General features: G+C 56.0%; 2 protein-coding genes across 2 annotated transcripts; one reads left to right on the top strand and one right to left on the bottom strand.

The window, feature by feature from the left end:
• Positions 1 to 134: 134 nt before the first annotated feature.
• LOC119109679 (D-glucuronyl C5-epimerase) lies at positions 135 to 5,287 on the bottom strand (the record flags this gene model as incomplete). The annotated part of the gene is given in 5 exon segments (XM_037233402.1): positions 135 to 306; positions 1,822 to 1,956; positions 2,874 to 3,050; positions 3,366 to 3,469; positions 5,275 to 5,287. Coding segments are annotated over 3 exon segments (454 nt in total), but the record flags the coding sequence as incomplete, so codon positions are not given.
• A 178-nt stretch (positions 5,288 to 5,465) lies between these two features.
• Suv3 (Suv3 RNA helicase) lies at positions 5,466 to 17,662 on the top strand. Its single transcript, XM_037233485.1, is given in 16 exon segments — positions 5,466 to 5,559; positions 6,691 to 7,038; positions 7,995 to 8,095; positions 8,325 to 8,446; positions 9,278 to 9,446; positions 9,706 to 9,817; positions 10,318 to 10,620; positions 10,856 to 10,997; positions 11,337 to 11,478; positions 11,994 to 12,152; positions 12,727 to 12,768; positions 12,770 to 12,907; positions 14,080 to 14,228; positions 15,257 to 15,465; positions 16,277 to 16,392; positions 17,060 to 17,662. Coding segments are annotated over 15 exon segments (2,235 nt in total). The 5' UTR covers positions 5,466 to 5,559; positions 6,691 to 6,761; the 3' UTR covers positions 17,114 to 17,662.
• Positions 17,663 to 18,556: the final 894 nt, after the last annotated feature.

Here is an 18,556-nt window from a genome sequence, read left to right as displayed (position 1 = left end):
ATTCCAGCCTTCCTACATGGCGAGTATACTTTCCTCGTAAGCCCAATTACGTGTCAGTTTGCTGAACTTGAGAGCACAAAGCATCCAGGTGACATGCTGAGAACAGCTGAGGTAACGCCACCGTCTACGCGTACCGTGCTCTCCGCTGACACACTTGACCCGGTCACGCTTCTCGACGCTGTAGGAGCCGAAGTACATGAACTCTCCGTCCGGTCGGTACGGCTCAGCAGGAGGAAATATCTTGCCGTAGCTGTGCGACCACTTGAAGACGCGCCGGCCCCGCTCCTCCGACAGCTCCCCATATACCTGCCGATCGGGGTCGGGTCACCTGTCAGGTCAGGTCACTTGTGTCAGGCCAAGTCACACGTGTCAGGTCACCTGTGTTGGGTCAGGTCACCAGTCACCTGTGTTAGGTCAGGTCAGTTAGGTCAGGTTGCTCAGGTCATGTCACTCGTATCAAGCCAGATCACTTGTCAGGTCAGGTCACTTGTGTCTGGTCAGGTCACTTATGTCATGTCCGGTCACTTATGTCAGGACAGGTAACTCATGCCAGGTCAAGCTTATCATGTGAGGTCAGGTCACTGGTGCCAGGTCAGGTAACTGGGGTCACACCAGGTTGTCTGAAGTCACTTAAAGTCACCCAGGGTCGGATGATGTCATCCGGGACACGTCAGGTCACCCGAACCCAGGTCACATGACCCAGGGTAAGGTGATTCCATTGGCTCACATCATGCTACTCAGGGTCAGGTGCTGTTACCCCGGCTCAGCTCCGGTTACCTTGGCTAGCGTCATGCTTGTTCCCAGGGTCAGACCAATTATTTGGGGTCAGTCTGTGCAACCAGACAGATTAGGGGTCATGCAATATTACCTGGGTCGGATCATGTATCACAATAGGGTCATATTGCCCACATCCGGGGTATGTTATCCACAGTCAGATCATGTGGTCTACAAGACTTAATGTTACTACTACAAGCTGAAGCTCAAGTTGACACTTAAATTGTTTCTAGTCAAGCACCAAGTGATATAACAATGGAAAAAACAGTACGCAAATTGCCTGTCATGACAAATGATCAGGCTGGTCGAAATCAGCAGCATTTTACTGTGCGTAGCTCTTGGTCAGTTGGTAGCGTCGGACAACCCGGCCGATTTGTGGCAGGCACGTGGGGTCGCGTACCGAAGCGTGCTCACGGGTCTGGTCTTTGAGGTTCAGCTGCTAGTCAAGAGTCGGCTGACTGGTTAATCAGCCACTGGGCCGGACGTGAGCGGCACTGCGTGGCATGCTGTAATCTTCCCACAAAACTTGCCCCTCAAGTGGGATTTTCTTCAACAGAGTGGCGAGTTCGGAGCATGTCCAACAACCTACGTTAAGCAAGTATCCTGAATGCAAAACCATCTCTGTAAAACATTCTGCTGCAATTACACAATATGACGTGTAAGAAATGCACCGTCCCAACTAACTTATGCACACAAAAATGGTTACATGATGACAGTGCACACTCCCACTGCGATCTGCAACAGTGTTCTACAAGTACAGCAGACTTTGGCTGGCAAGTTCTCCCTGCGCTCAACAGTTCAATCTTGCAATGCATTCGCCTGTGTAACCTGGGGTCATCTTCCCCTGTTCTTAACAGGAAGTTTTCAAAATAAACTAGATAGACCATGGATGGGTTGTGCCTCATGAGTGGCTCAGCACCAGCCCCACCAACATTCACAGAGAAACTGTCATAATGCCAGTGAGATATGCCTGTTGTAGCAGCCTTTCAAACCCCTTTTTGTCAATATTTGTCATGCATCATTGTCTAGAACAAGACCCATGCTTACCTCAAAATATTTCTTGATGAATGTGAAAGGGAAATATACTTCTTTCTCGGATGATTTGCAGTCAATGGAGTATTCATCGTTGATAGTGCATTTCAAGTCCGACATCTTGTCAAAATCAGTCAGCTGAAAGTCCATCTGGAACAAGCCGAAGAAAGGTGGCGTATAGCATGACGGCGGGGTGGCGCTGTGCTCTCAGAATGCGCTGACACAGAATCGAAAAAGATCCATCCATGAACAATGTTTCCTCAGCTTGAATATAGACAGTTACCAACACATCTGATGACCTCATAATGAAGCAGATGGCATCCTAATGAGCTCAGCAAAAAGCACTAATTTGGTTTCACGTGATCGCTTCAAAAACGGGTGTGCGGTTCTGTCGGTTGCGGAAATCAGCTGTCGTCAATGCTTCCAAACCAAACTGGGCGTCCTAAAAAGATACATGCCATAAAAGAGCATTGTACCCCTGTTCCAACCAAATCCAACACTATGTCCAGTTCTCCACCCAAGGAGCCTAGTCATCAACATGTCATGAATTGGGTATACGTCACACGCGTAACGGCGGTGGGCGATTACATACCTCTCTAGTTTCTACACTAATGACTGTTGATAAGGCAACCGAACCCAGCCAACAGAACCTCCCTTAGATGAGCCAGCAAACATTCCTGGGGATCACAGGGGGTTGCTGAGGTGTGAATACCTTCACCAGATGGTCGAGCAGGTGTCACCTGAGAGGGTCGAGGTGTCATCTGAGAAGGTCGGGAGGGTGTTGGCTGGGAGGATCAGACAGGTATCACCTGATAAGGTCAGGAAAGCATCATCGGAGAGAGTTAGAAGGATGTCACCTAAGAGGATTGGACAGGTATCACCTGATAAGGTCAGGAAGGTGTCATCTGAGAGAATCAGGAGGGTGCCACCTGAGGGCATCAGGAGGGTGCCTCCTAGGAATGCGGGCCATGTGATGCATATTCAGATATGATGCACAACATGTCTGGCTGGGTGACGGGAGGCAGGAGGCAGCCTGAGCGTCATCGCCAGCAGCAGGGTCGCCTCACCTGGGAAAGGGCGGAGGCACGGTCTGGCGGCCGGGCGTCATGACCGGCCGAGGTCCGCTCGTCGCCGCAGCGGGTCCAGAAGCTCAGGCTAGCCAGGATGATGGTGACAGCGACGGCCAGCGCCACCAGACGCGCCCACCAGCGCATCTCGCCGGACTGGGCTGGCCCCAGACCCGTCTGAAAGCAGGACACAGACACCGCGGAGCGGCGGTCAGAGCGCGCAGGGGCCAGATATATGCTGGAGCGGTAGCTCCACTGCTCGGCCAATCCGTCACAACAGGCTGTGATATCTTCAATTCAAAAGAAAAAAGAATATTAGCTTTAGTTCATCCATGGAGCTAGGTTTAAACACATATGAGCATAAACACACAGATTGCACAATTTAAGTAAATGCATTAATTGCACAAATGTTATGATTTGGGCAGATAAACAGTGGAAACACTGACCGCAGCACTGAGGGGTCGGACCATCGTTATGAGTGGACATACAAACCTTTAAATGTGTGTTGCTGAATGTGCCCCTTCAGTTCATTCTCTTAGCTATTTGAGACTTTAAAGCCACTGGTAGAGTTTTCAGGACCTGCTACAGCCCATGTGCTGCATGAAAACAATAGTTGGTAAGCAATACAGATAAAGATGTGTAGTGGCAATCACATACCATAACAGCATGGTTACAGTCAGATCAGCAAGGTAAACACCATAAACTGCAACACCAGTGTATAGTTATGATCTGAAGTCTGAACCATGTATGGCAAAATCCATCCATATCAAAGATCTCGCTTATTTTAAACATCAATTTAGACACAATGTACCTCAGAGTTAAAAAATACCAAAGATCTGTAATGTTCCACACCTATTATGACATGTAACAACAATGACCTCACCCATGTCCTGCCCTGGAAGTAAACAGCTGTTAGGCTAACTGTCTCAAACCATGGTTAAGTTTGTTGCTTGCAGAAAATAAACAAACTTTAATGTGATTATTAAGAGAGTAGTGTTATAACTGGTCTCTTCTATACATCTGATTAAAGCCAAAGCCAATCAAACTTGTCTGGTGATTCAGGTACACAATATGACATCTTAGTAAAAATCAAAGTGCTACAAAAACAGTTCTATCAAGTAACCTTAAGGAATATATGAGGAAAATGGCATAAAATTTGTATTTTTGAAACAATAATATAAAACATTTTCATTGCTTGCATTGCCAAAACACTGCCCCTTACCAAGAGACAAAACTAAATGTCAGTCATGCCTGACAAGAACTCTTTTGACATGTTGGCCATTGCAGATGGGACAGGATACACAATTGTATAAAAATAATTACCCATTACTTTTATTTATTATTCTCACTGATGCTGGAGCAAGTCAACACCATACTTTTTATATCTGTGCCTATGTACTAGCAGAAAGGTTGATATGAATATGGTAGTGACATTTAAAGGAATGAGCAAACAAAATTGCATGCATGCTGCTGTACTGCACACATAAATCAACACAAAGGAACCCATGCTTTGCTCAATGGCCAAGCCAACCTGCCATATCTACTGCAGTTATGGATAATGGCATAATTGCTGGCCACTTTCTAACATATAATTTGAAGGTGTTGAACATATAGGTACCCACCTACCTAACATGCTCGGAAAATGTCAATGGGGTAAAGGAAATCTGACATGTTGTTACCTCCCAACATTTGGCACGCAGTGGTAAATAATAATAGAACAAGCAGTCAGTTGAGAATTCAATCGTCAAGCATATCTCAGCAATACGACTTGCATTAAAAACTGCACCAAGACAGATTTCAACTTCCTGGCAAACAAAATGTCCTTTCCTATCAATATTTCCGAACCTGACCCACGCGCGAGTACGACCGTCCCCGGCAGTCACCGATCCTCCAAGCTAATTGCAATGACCCAAGGATTTACAGATGGCGGTCTCTACAGCCTAAATTTGCGTGTGGTCCGTCGATGCAACTAAGTGACGTCATGAAGGCTCCCCGCTGCGATATCCTGAGCTCATTGCATCAACGAATTGACCCATACGCATGTGCAGCACCACAGAGGCACAGTTATATACCCTGATATAGATCTGACATTAACAACACCACGCATAGCACCACTTTTTACGCACGATGTTCAACCGTACCCGCTTTTTAGTGCCCATTACCCAATCCACTTCAATTTTAGAGGTCCCATCAGGGAAAATAGACTATAACTTTCTTCCCTGATGGAATATTCGCAGAGGGGACTGGTCATCCTTCCAAAATTATATAGATGAGACACATCCTCCAGGCTCAACTCCCGACCTTCCTACATTTCTAAACAATATTTTAGCCTCAACGCACCAGTTTGTTCCACACACTCATCGTCGACCAGGGAACAAACATGCGCTCTGGAAACACGTACACCTTACGGATCCCTCCACCCACCGAACTCGTCGTAATACATGCGATCCCTCATGGCTGTCATCACACGTACGGCCCTCCCAGCGTTAAAAGTGTACCCACGGTGACGTCAAATAGGGACCTTTGCCGAGAAGTGCGTTGCTGGGACGGTTTCAGCTGGCATGTATCGCCTTGTGCCCACTAAAAAAAAAAAACAGCACACATGGGAAGGGGTTTTATTACATGCTGTCTGCAGTTGTGTGCTGATTCATCAGGGTAGTATGTGAGAAAAGCGGCAAACTTTAAAGTAAGAATTGTAAACCGTGTGTGTTCTTACCATAACTGTAGTATGTTGAAATGGCTGCACAAGTTTACTTTTCAGCTTTTCCATTGCACGTCACTTCACTGCACGTGGTAAAAGGTGTATATATCAACCAAAAGCGTATTGGAAACCGGCCATGTTGGAAATATTAGATTCACTTAACAGCAGCACATGATGTACCAGTTATCTTTTTTGTGATGTTACTGCAACAAATTGGTGTATGTGCACCATACATCTGAGCTCTTACAGCTAGGCACTCAGTCACCACCAGTATTAGTACATGGAGAGTTGATCTTTCAGGAACTTATGCTGTTGCAAGGGCAATTTAGGTTGAAAAATCTTTTAAGATATTTGTATTAAAAAATATCTTGAAAATTTAATTTTTCCTGGGCTGAGTTTGATGCATGTGGGACAGAGATTCTGCACTCGGACACCCAGATAAATCAGGCACCATGGATGGCTGTTTTTCATGCTGGTCAGGAAGTGGTAAGACTGGTGGAAAATATCTTAAGGTGCTTTGCAAAAGAGTGATCAATTGGTTACCTTGCAAAAAAATTATATGTCAGGATATCTGATAGTCATTTGTGGAAGATCTACCAATCTCACATGGAAATGAAAAAAATGTGTTACCTAATTGCACCTCTGACTATTGCACTCTCTGTCTAGGCTTGGAAAGCTCCTCCAAGGCTTGGCAGACCTTGAGAAATTAAGCAAGAATTCCAGAGATTGGCTTTGGTCATGACCTCTATACAAACTATAAAGGTTGCCTAAACTCAAAACAAAAATAAGAAGTGCAAGGTGCTGAGGTCTCAGGGACTGTGTCTGGGTTCCCAATCTCCATTGATTGTGTGACTTTGCTATGCAAAAGTGAACCCTGCAACACAAAATGATGCTAGGCCACTTTCTTACATATGTCTTTGGGAGTACAGCTTGTTTTATTCAAGGTTTTAGTTGAAAAGGCCACAATACTAACACACTCTGATTTAAATATGGTGATATTCTTTGATGAGGTGTATGTCACATGATGAGTCTGTCATAAACTGTGGGAACCATGGTATACATGTAACATGTGGTCACCATCTGGTACTTCCATAGTCACCCCCAGCTTTCTGGCAGTCCCACGTCACCTCCGAGGGAGCGACCCGTGACCAGCCGGAGTGCGGGCCAGCGGCGCCCAGCCTGCGGGCATGCAGTGCGCACGTGCTGGCTGGCGGCTGGCGGCGCAGCTGCGGCCTGCGCTGCTGCGGCACCTCCCGCCGGCGGCGGCCACCTGCGCGCGTCACAAGGCCGACGACATTTCTCGCCTGTTCGTGCCTGTTCCGATCGCGCCCGGCTCTGATGACATCAGCGCCGTGGGCGCCGAGCTGGTCGGCAAGCTGCGCAAGCCTGAGGTGCTGCGCATCCTCAACAAGTTCTACCAGCGACCCAAGATCCGCACCGTGGCCGCCGAGAGCGGACTGGACGGTGGGTGGAACCGTGGAGGGCGGACTGGATGGTGGGTAGGGCCGTGGAGGGCGGACTGGACGGTGGGTAGGGCCGTAGAGGGGGGACTGGATGATGGGTAGGGCCGTGGAGGGCGGCCTGGACGGTGGGTGGAGCCGCCGAGAGCGGACTGGACGGTGGGTAGGGCCGTAGAGGGCGGACTGGATGATGGGTAGGGCTGTGGAGGGCGGGCTGGACGATGGGTGGAGCTGCCGAGAGCGGACTGGACGGTGGATAGGGCCGTGGAGGGCGGGCTGGACGGTGGGTGGAACCGCCGGGAGCGGGCTGGACGGTGGATAGGGCCGTGGAGGGGGGACTGGATGATGGGTAGGGCTGTGGAGGGCGGGCTGGACGGTGGGTGGAACCGCCGAGAGCGGACTGGACGGTGGGTAGGGCCGTGGAGGGCGGACTGGACGGTGGGTAGGGCTGTGCAGGACGGGCTGGACGGTGGGTGGGGCCATGGAGGGCGGGCTGGACGGTGGGTGGGGCCGTGAAGAGCGAGCGGGATGGTGGGTGAGACCTTTGAGTGCAAATTGGGTGATGCGCGGGTTGGTAGAGGGCGGACTGGGCGGTGATGGAACCGTGGAGGGTGGACCAGACAGTGGGTGTGACCGCACCGCCGGCGCCGGCCGCGGTAGTAGGGGCTGCCTAGTGCTCTCTGTCAAAACTGCGGCTCGTGCTGTTGCCGTTGATATTGCACATGGTTATGAACATACCCACATTTTATTTCTATCTACGGTATATCTCGATGTTTTGTTGTTTTTGGAGACCTGTCGCGTGTTTGTTCTTTGGTGTTTGTTTGTTCTTGCCTTGTTTGTTTGCGCTCATTAGTCGCATCCTGTCATCCTCACGCTCTGAAATACCATGCCTGACGCCGGTATGCTGTTTTGGACGGCCGAGTCTGGAACCAAGAACCTGTCACTGTGTCCTTCCCGCAGCATACCTGTTCCACCAGGCGTACGTCAGCTTCCGCCGCTACTGCGTGGAGGCGGCGAACCTGCCGCCCGATCTGCACATCATCTTCAGCGACATCCTTCGGGTACGTCACTATGACGTCACGACACGCAGTCACGTCTGTGACACTTTATGAACGTCTCGGGCACGGCAGTTTTGTCCGTCCTCGTCTCGAGCGGCGCCAATTTCTGCGACGCGCTGGTGTTTGTTCGTGTATGCGAGGGTGCGTGCGTGTGTTACACGTAAGGTGACGTCACTGGACGCGCTGGCGTGGCGCTGCGCTCTGACGGGGACGCTGTGCGCGCGTGCTGCAGGGCGCCGGCCACACAGACGATCTGATCCCGTACTTCCTGCGGCACGCGCGCACCATCTTCCCGCACCTCGAGTGCATGGACGACCTGAAGAAGATCAGTGACCTGCGTGAGCCGGCCAACTGGTGAGGACCGGGCTGGGTCGCGCTGGTGCCGGCGCCATGCTGTCACCCGGGGCCATGCCGTACGCCCATGTCGCTGAGGGGCGGGCTAGAATTTGCTTCGCTGTGATTGCTGTGGTTCATTGGTATGTTTGTTTGCTGTGCATGCTGTTCTTCCCGGTTGGAGAGTCAGGAAGGCTGTGGTGAATGTGTGTGCGATGGAGTCGTGAAGCCGGTTCACGGAAATAAGCGGCACTTCTGAAGGGGCGCTGCTGTCGTTGTATGTGGAGGGCATTTGGCAACCGAAGCCGTTTTCTGCCCTGTGGTATCACTCCTCGGGTGTGCGGGTTTTACCCATTGTGACCAACGGCGACATCTTGCATTTTTATGTTTACGTCTTTCACTCTGTGTTGTTTTACTTAATCAGTAGAAATCACCGCGAAAGCAATTCGCTGAATGTTGACTTCTTAAGCGAATATCTCTTTTTGCGCTAAACCCAATGCCGATAAGAGTAATCAAACGCATCTTCCAACACATGCATTGTAAAAACAGGCATGATCGTGACCATTGTATCGTGGCGTGTAGCAAATGGGGACCCCGTCGCCTTCCGAAGGACGCTGAATACCGGTAAAATATAAAATACCGGTAAAATGAGGACCAGGGTCAGAATTAAGTTAAGACGCTGCAAATGTTTGTTTCCACTTACCCCATCAGTTGACAAGCGTAAGTGACGATTTCCATACGGCAGATGGCTGCCGTTGCCCAGCCATTTCTATCAGAGCGGCCGTCCGGCCAGTGCCGACTGGCCGCCGCTGGCCGGCCCAGGGTCCGCCTCTGACCCCGGTCACGGCCCAGGTACCCGCAGGCGCGGGCCATCAACCGGCGCATTGTCTTCCACGCGGGCCCCACCAACAGCGGCAAGACGTTCCACGCCCTGCGGCGCTTCGTCGCCGCCAAGTCGGGCGTCTACTGCGGCCCGCTCAAGCTGTTGGCCGCCGAAGTGTTCGAAAAGTGCAACGACCAGGTGAGGCTGCAGTGTAGTATGCTGCCATGTTGTGATACGGCCTGCTCGGAAAAGGCAGGCTTCATGAGAAGACAGCGTTCAGTTGCGACGGCGGCCGCCTGGTCAGGGGCACGACTGGCTAGCCAGACAAGCAGCGTTCAGATCAGGGATGCGGTCCTTGCAGGCATTGCCTGGCTCATCAGGAGCGGACGCGGAGTGCTTCAGTGAATGGAGGGGAGACTTGGGAAGGGAGACCCTGACCTGGCCGGCTGTGCCGCAGGGCACCCACTGCGACATGGTGACCGGCGAGGAGCGACGGCTGATCAGTCCAGACGGCGAGCCCTCCGCGCACGTAGCGTGCACCGTGGAGATGACCAACGTCAACCACCCGTGTGAGTGAGGCGCGCTGGGTGTCGGCGGCCCCCACTCGTGTGTGGCGCCCAGCGGATGAGCGCACCCGGCAGTCCCGCGCGTATGAACACGGCCGGGACTGGTGTGGAGGCCTGGTTTCAAGCCTCCACTTTGACTGCGCTGTGCTGCTGTTCAATGTTGTAAATCAGCATTAAATTGTTATTAGTATACTTTTGTGGAGAATATATGTAGCGTTTTGCGATTACCTGCGCCGTCCCGGGCTCACGCTAAAAACTTGATGGTAACCAGGGACTCAGCGGACTTCGATGGGCAAAAAGCCACCGACTGTTGTGACGTGACAACGAAACGCGTCTGTCTGATCTCAGCCTCCTCTGCCCTGATGTCCTTTGGTCCGTCGCGCTACCCCCCCCCCCCCCCCCCTCCCCCACTCCCACCCACGCGAACACCACTGACTCCGCCCAACAACGTGCGCGACCGGCGCGCTGGTGTTGGCCCTGACACCTGGCGGCTGCGACCGCAGACGAGGTGGCCGTCATCGACGAGATCCAGATGCTGCGCGACCCCCAGCGTGGCTGGGCTTGGACCCGCGCCCTGCTCGGCGTCGTAGCCGAGGAGGTGCACGTGTGCGGCGAGCCGGCCGCGCTGGAGCTGGTGCAGCGCATGGCACTGTGCACGGGCGAGGAGCTCGAGGTGCGCCGCTACCGCCGCTTGACGCCGCTCCGGCTGGAGGAGGCGGCGCTCGGCTCGCTTCAGAACGTGCAGCCCGGCGACTGCATCGTCTGCTTCAACAAGAGCGACATCTACACCATCTCTCGTGAGATCGGTGAGTGCACGCCGGGCCTAGCCCCCACGCCGGGGGGTGGGGGCAGCTGCTGGTGGCCTGCTGTTGGTGACGGCAGCTGAACAGCCGGTGCCGCCCGCCGGTGGGGCGACCGTGGAGGGATGCTGTGCCCGGTGTTGAGCCGTGTGCCTGTTGGCCCGCCGCCGCCAGAGCTCGAAGCAGCGACCGGGGCGGTCCGCGGCGCGCGGCTGAGGTGGCACCGTGCGCGCCCTTTCAGAGAGCTTGGGCCACGAGTGTGCCGTCATCTACGGCAGCCTGCCGCCGGGGGCGAAGCTGGCGCAGGCGCGGCGCTTCAATGACCCGGACGACCCGTGCAAGATATTGGTAGCCACAGACGCTATCGGCATGGGCCTGAACCTGTGAGTTGTGATACAGGGCCCGTCGGGTGGTGTGGTGTTCAGCCACGTCAAGTGCGAGTCAACTTGGTGAATTAGTGGCGCAATAGCTGCAAAAGATGAGAAGTTATTTTTTACGTGGGTGGGTTGTACTTCGCTTTTCCGGCCATGTACGCGTTGTTTTCTGAGGCATTGCTGGTGGGCTGTCGGATTTCGGGTGTCAGAGCACAGCTTGCTCTTCCTAGAATGTTACAAGACGGCTGATCTCAACGTGGTCATCTTGATGTGGCTGGGCACTGAAACACTGCCGACCTGTCTGCCGCCCCGCCTGCCTCCCGGCACGTCGCCGTCCGGTGTTGGCAGGAGCATCCGGCGGATCATCTTCAACACGCTGATCAAGCCGACCATCAACGAGAAGGGCGAGAAGGAGATGGATGTCATCAGCTGCTCGCAGGCGCACCAGATCGCCGGCCGCGCCGGCCGACACGCCACCAAGTGGGACCAGGTCAGAGCGGGCCGGACACTGCCGGATGCTGGTGGAGCTAGGTCTGGCGTCCGAACGGGGTGTCCTGTCAGATCCAGGGCGCATGAGTGCGACCGGGAACGACGGACCAGTCCAGGTCGGAGCAGTGTATGCTCAGGATCGCCAGACCCAGGTCAAAGCAGCGTTCACTCAGGTCGCCAGACCCAGGTCAGAGCAGTGTTCGTTCAGGTCGCCAGACCCAGGTCAGAGCAGTATTCACTCAGGTCGCCAGACCCAGGTCAGAGCAGTATTCACTCAGGTCGCCAGACCCAGGTCAGAGCAGTATTCACTCAGGTCGTCAGACCCAGGTCAGAGCAGCGTTCGCTCAGATGACCGGCCGGCACGGCACCAGCTGGGACCAGGTCAAACCAGTCTGCACACTTGTCGGCCCAGGTTCGAACGCTGCGAGATCAGACCGCCGCCGGCCGCACGACATCCCCGTGGGCCGCACTGCTGCGCGGTTTGCCGGAGTACACGGTGTGCGTTTCAACCGGCAGGGACTCGTGACCACGATGAAGGAAAAGGAGCTGGGCACGCTGAAGCGGCTGCTGGACGAGCAGCCGGCCGAGCTGTCGGCGGCCTGCATCCACCCGACGGCCGAGCAGATCGAACTCTACGGCTACCACCTGCCCAAGGCTACTCTCTCCAACCTGATGGTGCGTGCGACACCGCGGACCCGAGCCGCGTGTCGGACGCCTCACTGGCTGGGTGAAGCGCGCTCCGTGCCCTCCACAGCACGCGCCCGGCAGACAGCGGGCAGTGTTACGGCTGTAGCTGCGGCCCGTTGGGACCGCCCTCCTCGGCCGCTTTGTGGACCAGCAGTGCGATCGTGAACGAGCCGCGGCTGCGCTGGCTCTGCCCTGCAGTGTAGGGAAGCAGGATGCGCGCCGCCATTTGGACGGCGTCGCCGATAGTTGCCCGCCTGCGGCTTTCCGTACGCAGACGGCGGTCACGCGCCGTAAGCCGGCTCAGGGCGCCGAAGGGATTGAAGGTGTTTGGTTTCGGATCGGCCGGTCTAGCTGGGCTTAAGTCCCAGCGCGGGAGATTGTCTGTGGCTCGGTTTCCACCAGCGATTCCGAGGGCTGTGGCCGCACCGGCCTCATGCTTCGACAGCTGACCGGTGGCTGTTGACATCGCGGACTTCTTCAGTGTGAGCTGTGTTCGCTCGATGGTTCCACGTACGTTTGACACGACCGCACGCGCCGCGCTAGCACTGAGCTCCCGTTTTAGGACATCTTCGTGAGCCTGTCTACTGTCGACGACTCGCTCTACTTTCCTCTGCCAAACGGATGACTTCAAGTTTCTGGCCGACATGATACAGCACGTGCCGTTGCCGCTGCGGGCGCGCTACCTGTTCTGCTGCTCCCCCATTGATCGCAAGATTCCCTTCATCTGCAACATGTTCCTCAAGGTCAGTGCACAACCTCACTGGGCGGCTTTTGCTTGCATGTTGTGGCGCTGTTGTTTTGCGTGCGTTCACCGCCATTGAATAGCCCAATGGTTTTGCATTGTATCTGGTTGAATAACGCGCCAGTAAATACTCATAAACCAAAAGCTGTTCGACAACTCTTTCAGGTCAAGGGTGAGAGCAAAAATGAAAACTATTAACCCCTTTAAGAGGAAAGCATGGCAGTAGGTGGCAGCGTTGCGATTGCATTCAGTACAGTTGTGATGGTCTTCTACCAAAAGAGGTTAGTTCGGATAGCCACGGTAACCAGCAAATGGCCACTTCACAGGAGCGGGTCGTATGGAGCTGTGGCGCATCGAATAGTGTATATTCCGCAATTTAATGATGCAAGCGTCGCTTTAAGGGCACTTGTTTCAGATTGTACCCCCTTTTCGACCAAAAGAGCCAAGATCAATCATATTGCACAAAATTGCGCAAGATCAGTCATTTTGCGCAGTGTCAATAGGAGACGGACGGACGGTAGCGTAACTAGTAGGCAGTCTGCGAAGGCCATGGCATTGTCAGATATTGAGCAGCCTTCCCAGCCGCAGCCCGTGCGCTTAGCGCCACCCGGGATTTGGGCGAGGCGTCGCAGTAGAGCGTAGTGAGAAACCAGGCAGACAGGGAGCGATAAATCCGGTAAATGACGCCCGTCGGTAAGCTGTTCCAAACACGCTAGCAGCGCACCATGCTAATGTATGCAGACTGTATGTTTGACGGTGCACTGGGAAGGGGAGAGTCATTCATAACCTGTACATCTGTACAGGTGTGCAGGACTGGACACCTGTACCACGCCTCAGTCACGTAATCAAGTTAAAAAATCTATCTTAAATTTAAAGCCAAGAGCCGATTTAGATTCAAAACCAGTTTCTTTACGCATGCATTCTCGGCGGCTTGGATAGCAGTGGTCACAGTAGCGCCCTTCGGCTCTGACAGCGGTGGTCATTGTAGCACTCTGCGGCTCTAACAGCACTGGTCACTGTAGCACCCCGCGGCTCTGGCACTGGCCCTGACAGCGGTGGTCATTGTAGCACTCCGCGGCTCTGACCGTAATGGTGACTTGCCTGTGTGGGTTCCCCGCTCTAGCGGTGGCACCTGCATTGTCCCGCCGCTAACCTCGCGTGCCCCTGCGCCAGTTCGCCCGCCAGTACAGCAGGAACGAGCCAATCACCGTGGACTGGCTGTGCGCCAACGTCGGCTGGCCCTTCACCACACCGGCCACCATACTGGACATGGTGCACCTGGAGCACGTTTTCGACGTGCTGGATATCTACCTGTGGCTCAGGTGCGAGGCTAGGCCTACACTTCTGGCTCGGGTGGGCAGCTGAGTGTGTAGGTCTGGCTCGGCTAGAGAGCTGGATCTACAGTTCTGGCTTATTGACCTGTGGTTGGGAGCTGGTGAGAGCCGGCTCCGTAATCCTGTATTGGGTGATAGCCAGCTCGGTAGTCCCCCTCTCGGTGGGAGCCGGCTCTGTAGTCCTCTATTGGGTGGTGGCCATCTCGGTAGTCCCCCTCTCGGTGGGAGCCGGCTCTGTAGTCCTCTATTGGGTGGTGGCCAGCTCGGTAGTCCCCCTCTCGGTGGGAGCTGGTTCCGTAGTCCTCGTTTGGGCGGTAGGCAGTTCGGTAGTCCCCCACTCGGTGGGAGCCGGCTCCGTAGTCCTCTATTGGGTGGTAGCCAGCTCGGTAGTCCCCCTCTCGGTGGGAGCCGGCTCCGTAGTCCTCTGTTGGGTGGTAGCCAGCTCGGTAGCTCCCTCTCGGTGGGAGCCGGCTCCGTAGTCCTCTATTGGGCGGTAGCCAGCTCGGCAGTCCCCCTCTCGGTGGGAGCCGGCTCCATGGTCCTCTCTTAGGTGGAAGCTGGCTCCATGGTTCTCTCACGGGTGGGAGCTGTCTCGATAGTCCCTCTCTTGGGCGGAAGCCAGCTCGGTAGTCCCTCTCCGGTGGGGGCCAGCTCCGTAGCCGTAGCTCTCACGAAAGCCGGCTCGGTATCCCTGGTTTGGGTGAGAGCCGGCTCGGTGACCCTGGTTTGGGTGAGAGCCGGCTCGGTATCCCTGGTTTGGGTGAGAGCCGGCTCGGTGACCCTGGGTTGGGTGAGAGCCGGCTCGGTAGCCCTGGTTTGGGTGAGAGCCGGCTCGGTGACCCTGGTTTGGTTGAGAACCGGTTCGGTAACCCTGGCTTGGGTGAGAGCCGGCTCGATAGCCCTGGCTTGGGCTAGAGCCGGCTCTGTAAACGTGGTTTGGGTGAGAGCCGGCTCGGTAGCCGTGGCTCGTCACGCAGACCGCCCCCGCCTGACTGCCCGGTCCGTGTGCCCGCCAGCTGTCGGTTCCCGGACCTGTTTCCGGCCGCCGCCGAGGTGCGCGAGATGCGGAGCGAACTGGACGCCACCATTCAGGAGGGCGTGGCCAGTATCGTCCGCCTGCTGGAGAACACGGAGAGCGGCGGCGGCAGCTCGGCCGCCTCCCGGCTCGGCGACGAAGACAGATACACGGCTAGCCGAAAACAGCAGGCCTACCTTCAGTCCGGCGGTGCGTGCTGCCTGACCTGTGTGACCTCGCTATTATGTATGATGTTGTTAGATAGTGTCGCCAAATTACAGATAAAGTCCAGGTATCATAAGTTAACGTGTGACGATGGCCACGGCCTTTGGCAGGAGGCAGAGTGCATTGTTCCAAAAGTGTGACTTATGCCTTAGCGTTCTCTCAGCGCGTAGCAGACACGGCAGGGTGATGCGCACATCACGCACCTGCAGCCGCACGCCCTGCCCTCAGCTGCGCCGGCCGTGCGTGCCATGCTAACAGTGCACCCCTGTGTGGCGTGCTGCCCGTGCGCCCGTGTGTGCCGTGCTGACCTACGCCCGTGTGTGCCGTGCTGACCTGCGCCCGTGTGTGCTGTGCTGACCTGCGCCCGTGTGTGTTGTGTTGACCGTGCGCCCGTGTGTGCCGTGCTGACATGCGCCGTGTGTGCCGTGCTAACAGTGCGCCCGTGTGTGCCGTGCTGACCTGCGCCCGTGTGTGTTGTGTTGACCGTGCGCCCGTGTGTGCCGTGCTGACATGCGCCCGTGTGTGCCGTGCTAACAGTGCGCCCGTGTGTGACGTGCTGCCCGTGCGCCCGTGTGTGCTGTGCTGACCTGTGCCTGTGTGTGCCGTGCTGACCCGCGCCCGTGTCTGTCGTGCTGACCTGCGGCCGTGTGTGCCGTGCTGCGTGTGCGTCCGTATGTGCCGTGCTGACCTGCGCCCGTATGTGCCGTGCTGACCTGCGCCCGTGCTGACCTGCGCCCGTGCTGCCCGTGCGTCCGTGCGTGCCATGCTGATGGTGCGCCCGCGTCTGTCGAGACAGACTCGTCGGAGAGCTCCGGCCGGCTGGGTCGACTCTCGCAGCGGCTGCTGGCCCAGGGTCTGCTCACGCACAAGATGATGGAGGAGCTCCACCAAGAGTGGGAGAAGAGCAAGCAGGTGAGAGGTCCCGAGCGGCTGCGCGCAGCGGCGGTCTCACCAGGCGCTGGGCATGGCTAAGTTAGCTATGCTGCGTGTTGTCAGACTGTAGTGACTGCTGTGGCGCGTATTCTTTAGATCATATGCCGTGCCTCGGTGGAACATGTCGCGTGCTGGATGGCTCTTCACGCCCCAATGGGGGCAAGGTACGCTGTGTCAGCCCAAAGTCGCATAGTTCATGTCATTCGTTGGGTTTATGAACGCTAGATCTGGCATGACTGGGCTTCGTTACACACCATTGGATGCTACCTGTCAGAATTCGTTTTCTGAAACAGCCGGCCTTCTTTACATCAGGAGGTGCGATTGAGAGACGTTGTCAGGAAAGCATTTGCTGCGATCTTAAATTTTAACGTTTCAGACTGTGCTTTTGGTCGCCACTAATGCTGGTGACCCCATGCCTCACAGCCACGAGTGACCTGCGTGGCCAGCTTGAGACGTCGCGTTTTATCAAGAGAGTCAGCGCTGTATCAACCATGTCGTTTAAGCGGCATCTCGTGGTACACTGAAGATCGATTATTGTTCGAATAAGAACTCCAGCCCCTACTGACCGACGTTTGCCGGACCACGGCTGCCGTGTTGGACTCACCAGTGGCCGGCGCTGACGTGTACACTTGGCCGTGTCCCGCAGGACAGTGGGCGGACCCCGACGCACAGCGGGGAGCGCAGGGGGCGGCCAAGGTGACGACCGGGTGACGGGCCGACGCCGTGCGGACCGGCAGCTCCCTGCTGAACTGGGCCAGCCAGGGCGGCTCGCTCCCTTCAGAAGCGAGCTGGTGCTACTGTGCCCTCCCCCGCGCTGGGCAGCGGCCCGATCCCTTCAGAAGCGAGGTGGTGCTGCTGTGCCCTCCTCCCGCGCGGGGGAGCGGCCCGCTCCCTTCAGAAGCGAGCTGGTGTTGCTGTGTGTACCTTCGCCCAGGGTGACGGCCCGCACCCCTTACAGTTGCAATGGGTGCTGTGCATGCCTCCTGACCAGAGCGACCAAGCCGCACCCTTCAGAAACAAGGAGGCGCTGCCATGCTCGTCTGCTGCCCCGAAGGACGACCCCGTGCGCTTCTGCACTTGCAATGGGTGCTTTGTGCGCTGGGTCGGCCGGCCGTCGCCCGTAGTCGGCACTAGAGCGTGACACAGCGCCGGTAGCGTAGCCACCCGGTGGCGGCTGGAGGGCGACGTGGTATCCGCGCCACGATTGTGTGAACCGAGATCATGCGGCAATAAACAGAGACAAGACACGGCGCCTGTGTTGAGCTGTGGAGCCGATCAGACCCTGGTCACCTGCTGCTTCACCGGCCGGTCAGACACTGGTCACCGCCCGCTTCACCGGCCGGTCAGACACTGGTCACCGCCCGCTTCACCGGCCGGTGAGGCACTGATCACCGGCTGCTTCACCGGCCGATCAGACACTGATCACCGGCTGCTTCACCGGCCGGTCAGACACCGGTCACCGATTGCTTCACCGGCAAATCATACACTGGTCACCGGCTGCTTCACCGGCCGGTCAGACACTGGTCACCGCCCGCTTCACCGGCCGGTCAGACACTGGTCACCGCCCGCTTCACCGGCCGGTGAGGCACTGATCACCGGCTGCTTCACCGGCCGATCAGACACTGATCACCGGCTGCTTCACCGGCCGGTCAGACACCGGTCACCGATTGCTTCACCGGCAAATCATACACTGGTCACCGGCTGCTTCACCGGCCGGTCAGACACTGGTCACCGGCTGCTTCACCGGCCGGTCAGACACTGGTCACCGGCTGCTTCATCGGCCGGTCAGACACTGGTCACCGGCTGCTTCATCGGCCGGTCAGACACCGGTCACCGGCTGCTTCACCGGCCGATCAGACACTGATCACCGGCTGCTTCACCGGCCGGCCAGACACCGGTCACCGGCTGCTTCACCGGCTAATCATACACTGGTCACCGGCTGCTTCACCGGCCGGTCAGACACTGGTCACCGGCTGCTTCACCGGCCGGTCAGACACTAGTCACCGGCTGCTTCACCGGCCGGTCAACACTGGTCACCGGCCGGCTGCTTCATCGGCCGGTCAGAACACCGGTCACCGGCTGCTTCACCGGCCGATCAGACACTGATCACCGGCTGCTTCACCGGCCGGCCAGACACCGGTCA

The sequence above is a fragment of the Pollicipes pollicipes genome, unplaced genomic scaffold (genome assembly GCF_011947565.3).
Source record: "Pollicipes pollicipes isolate AB1234 unplaced genomic scaffold, Ppol_2.1 Scaffold_7231;HRSCAF=8579_pilon_pilon_pilon, whole genome shotgun sequence".
Lineage (NCBI taxonomy): Eukaryota > Metazoa > Arthropoda > Thecostraca > Pollicipedomorpha > Pollicipedidae > Pollicipes > Pollicipes pollicipes.
This window is presented reverse-complemented; position numbering and strand designations above follow the sequence as displayed.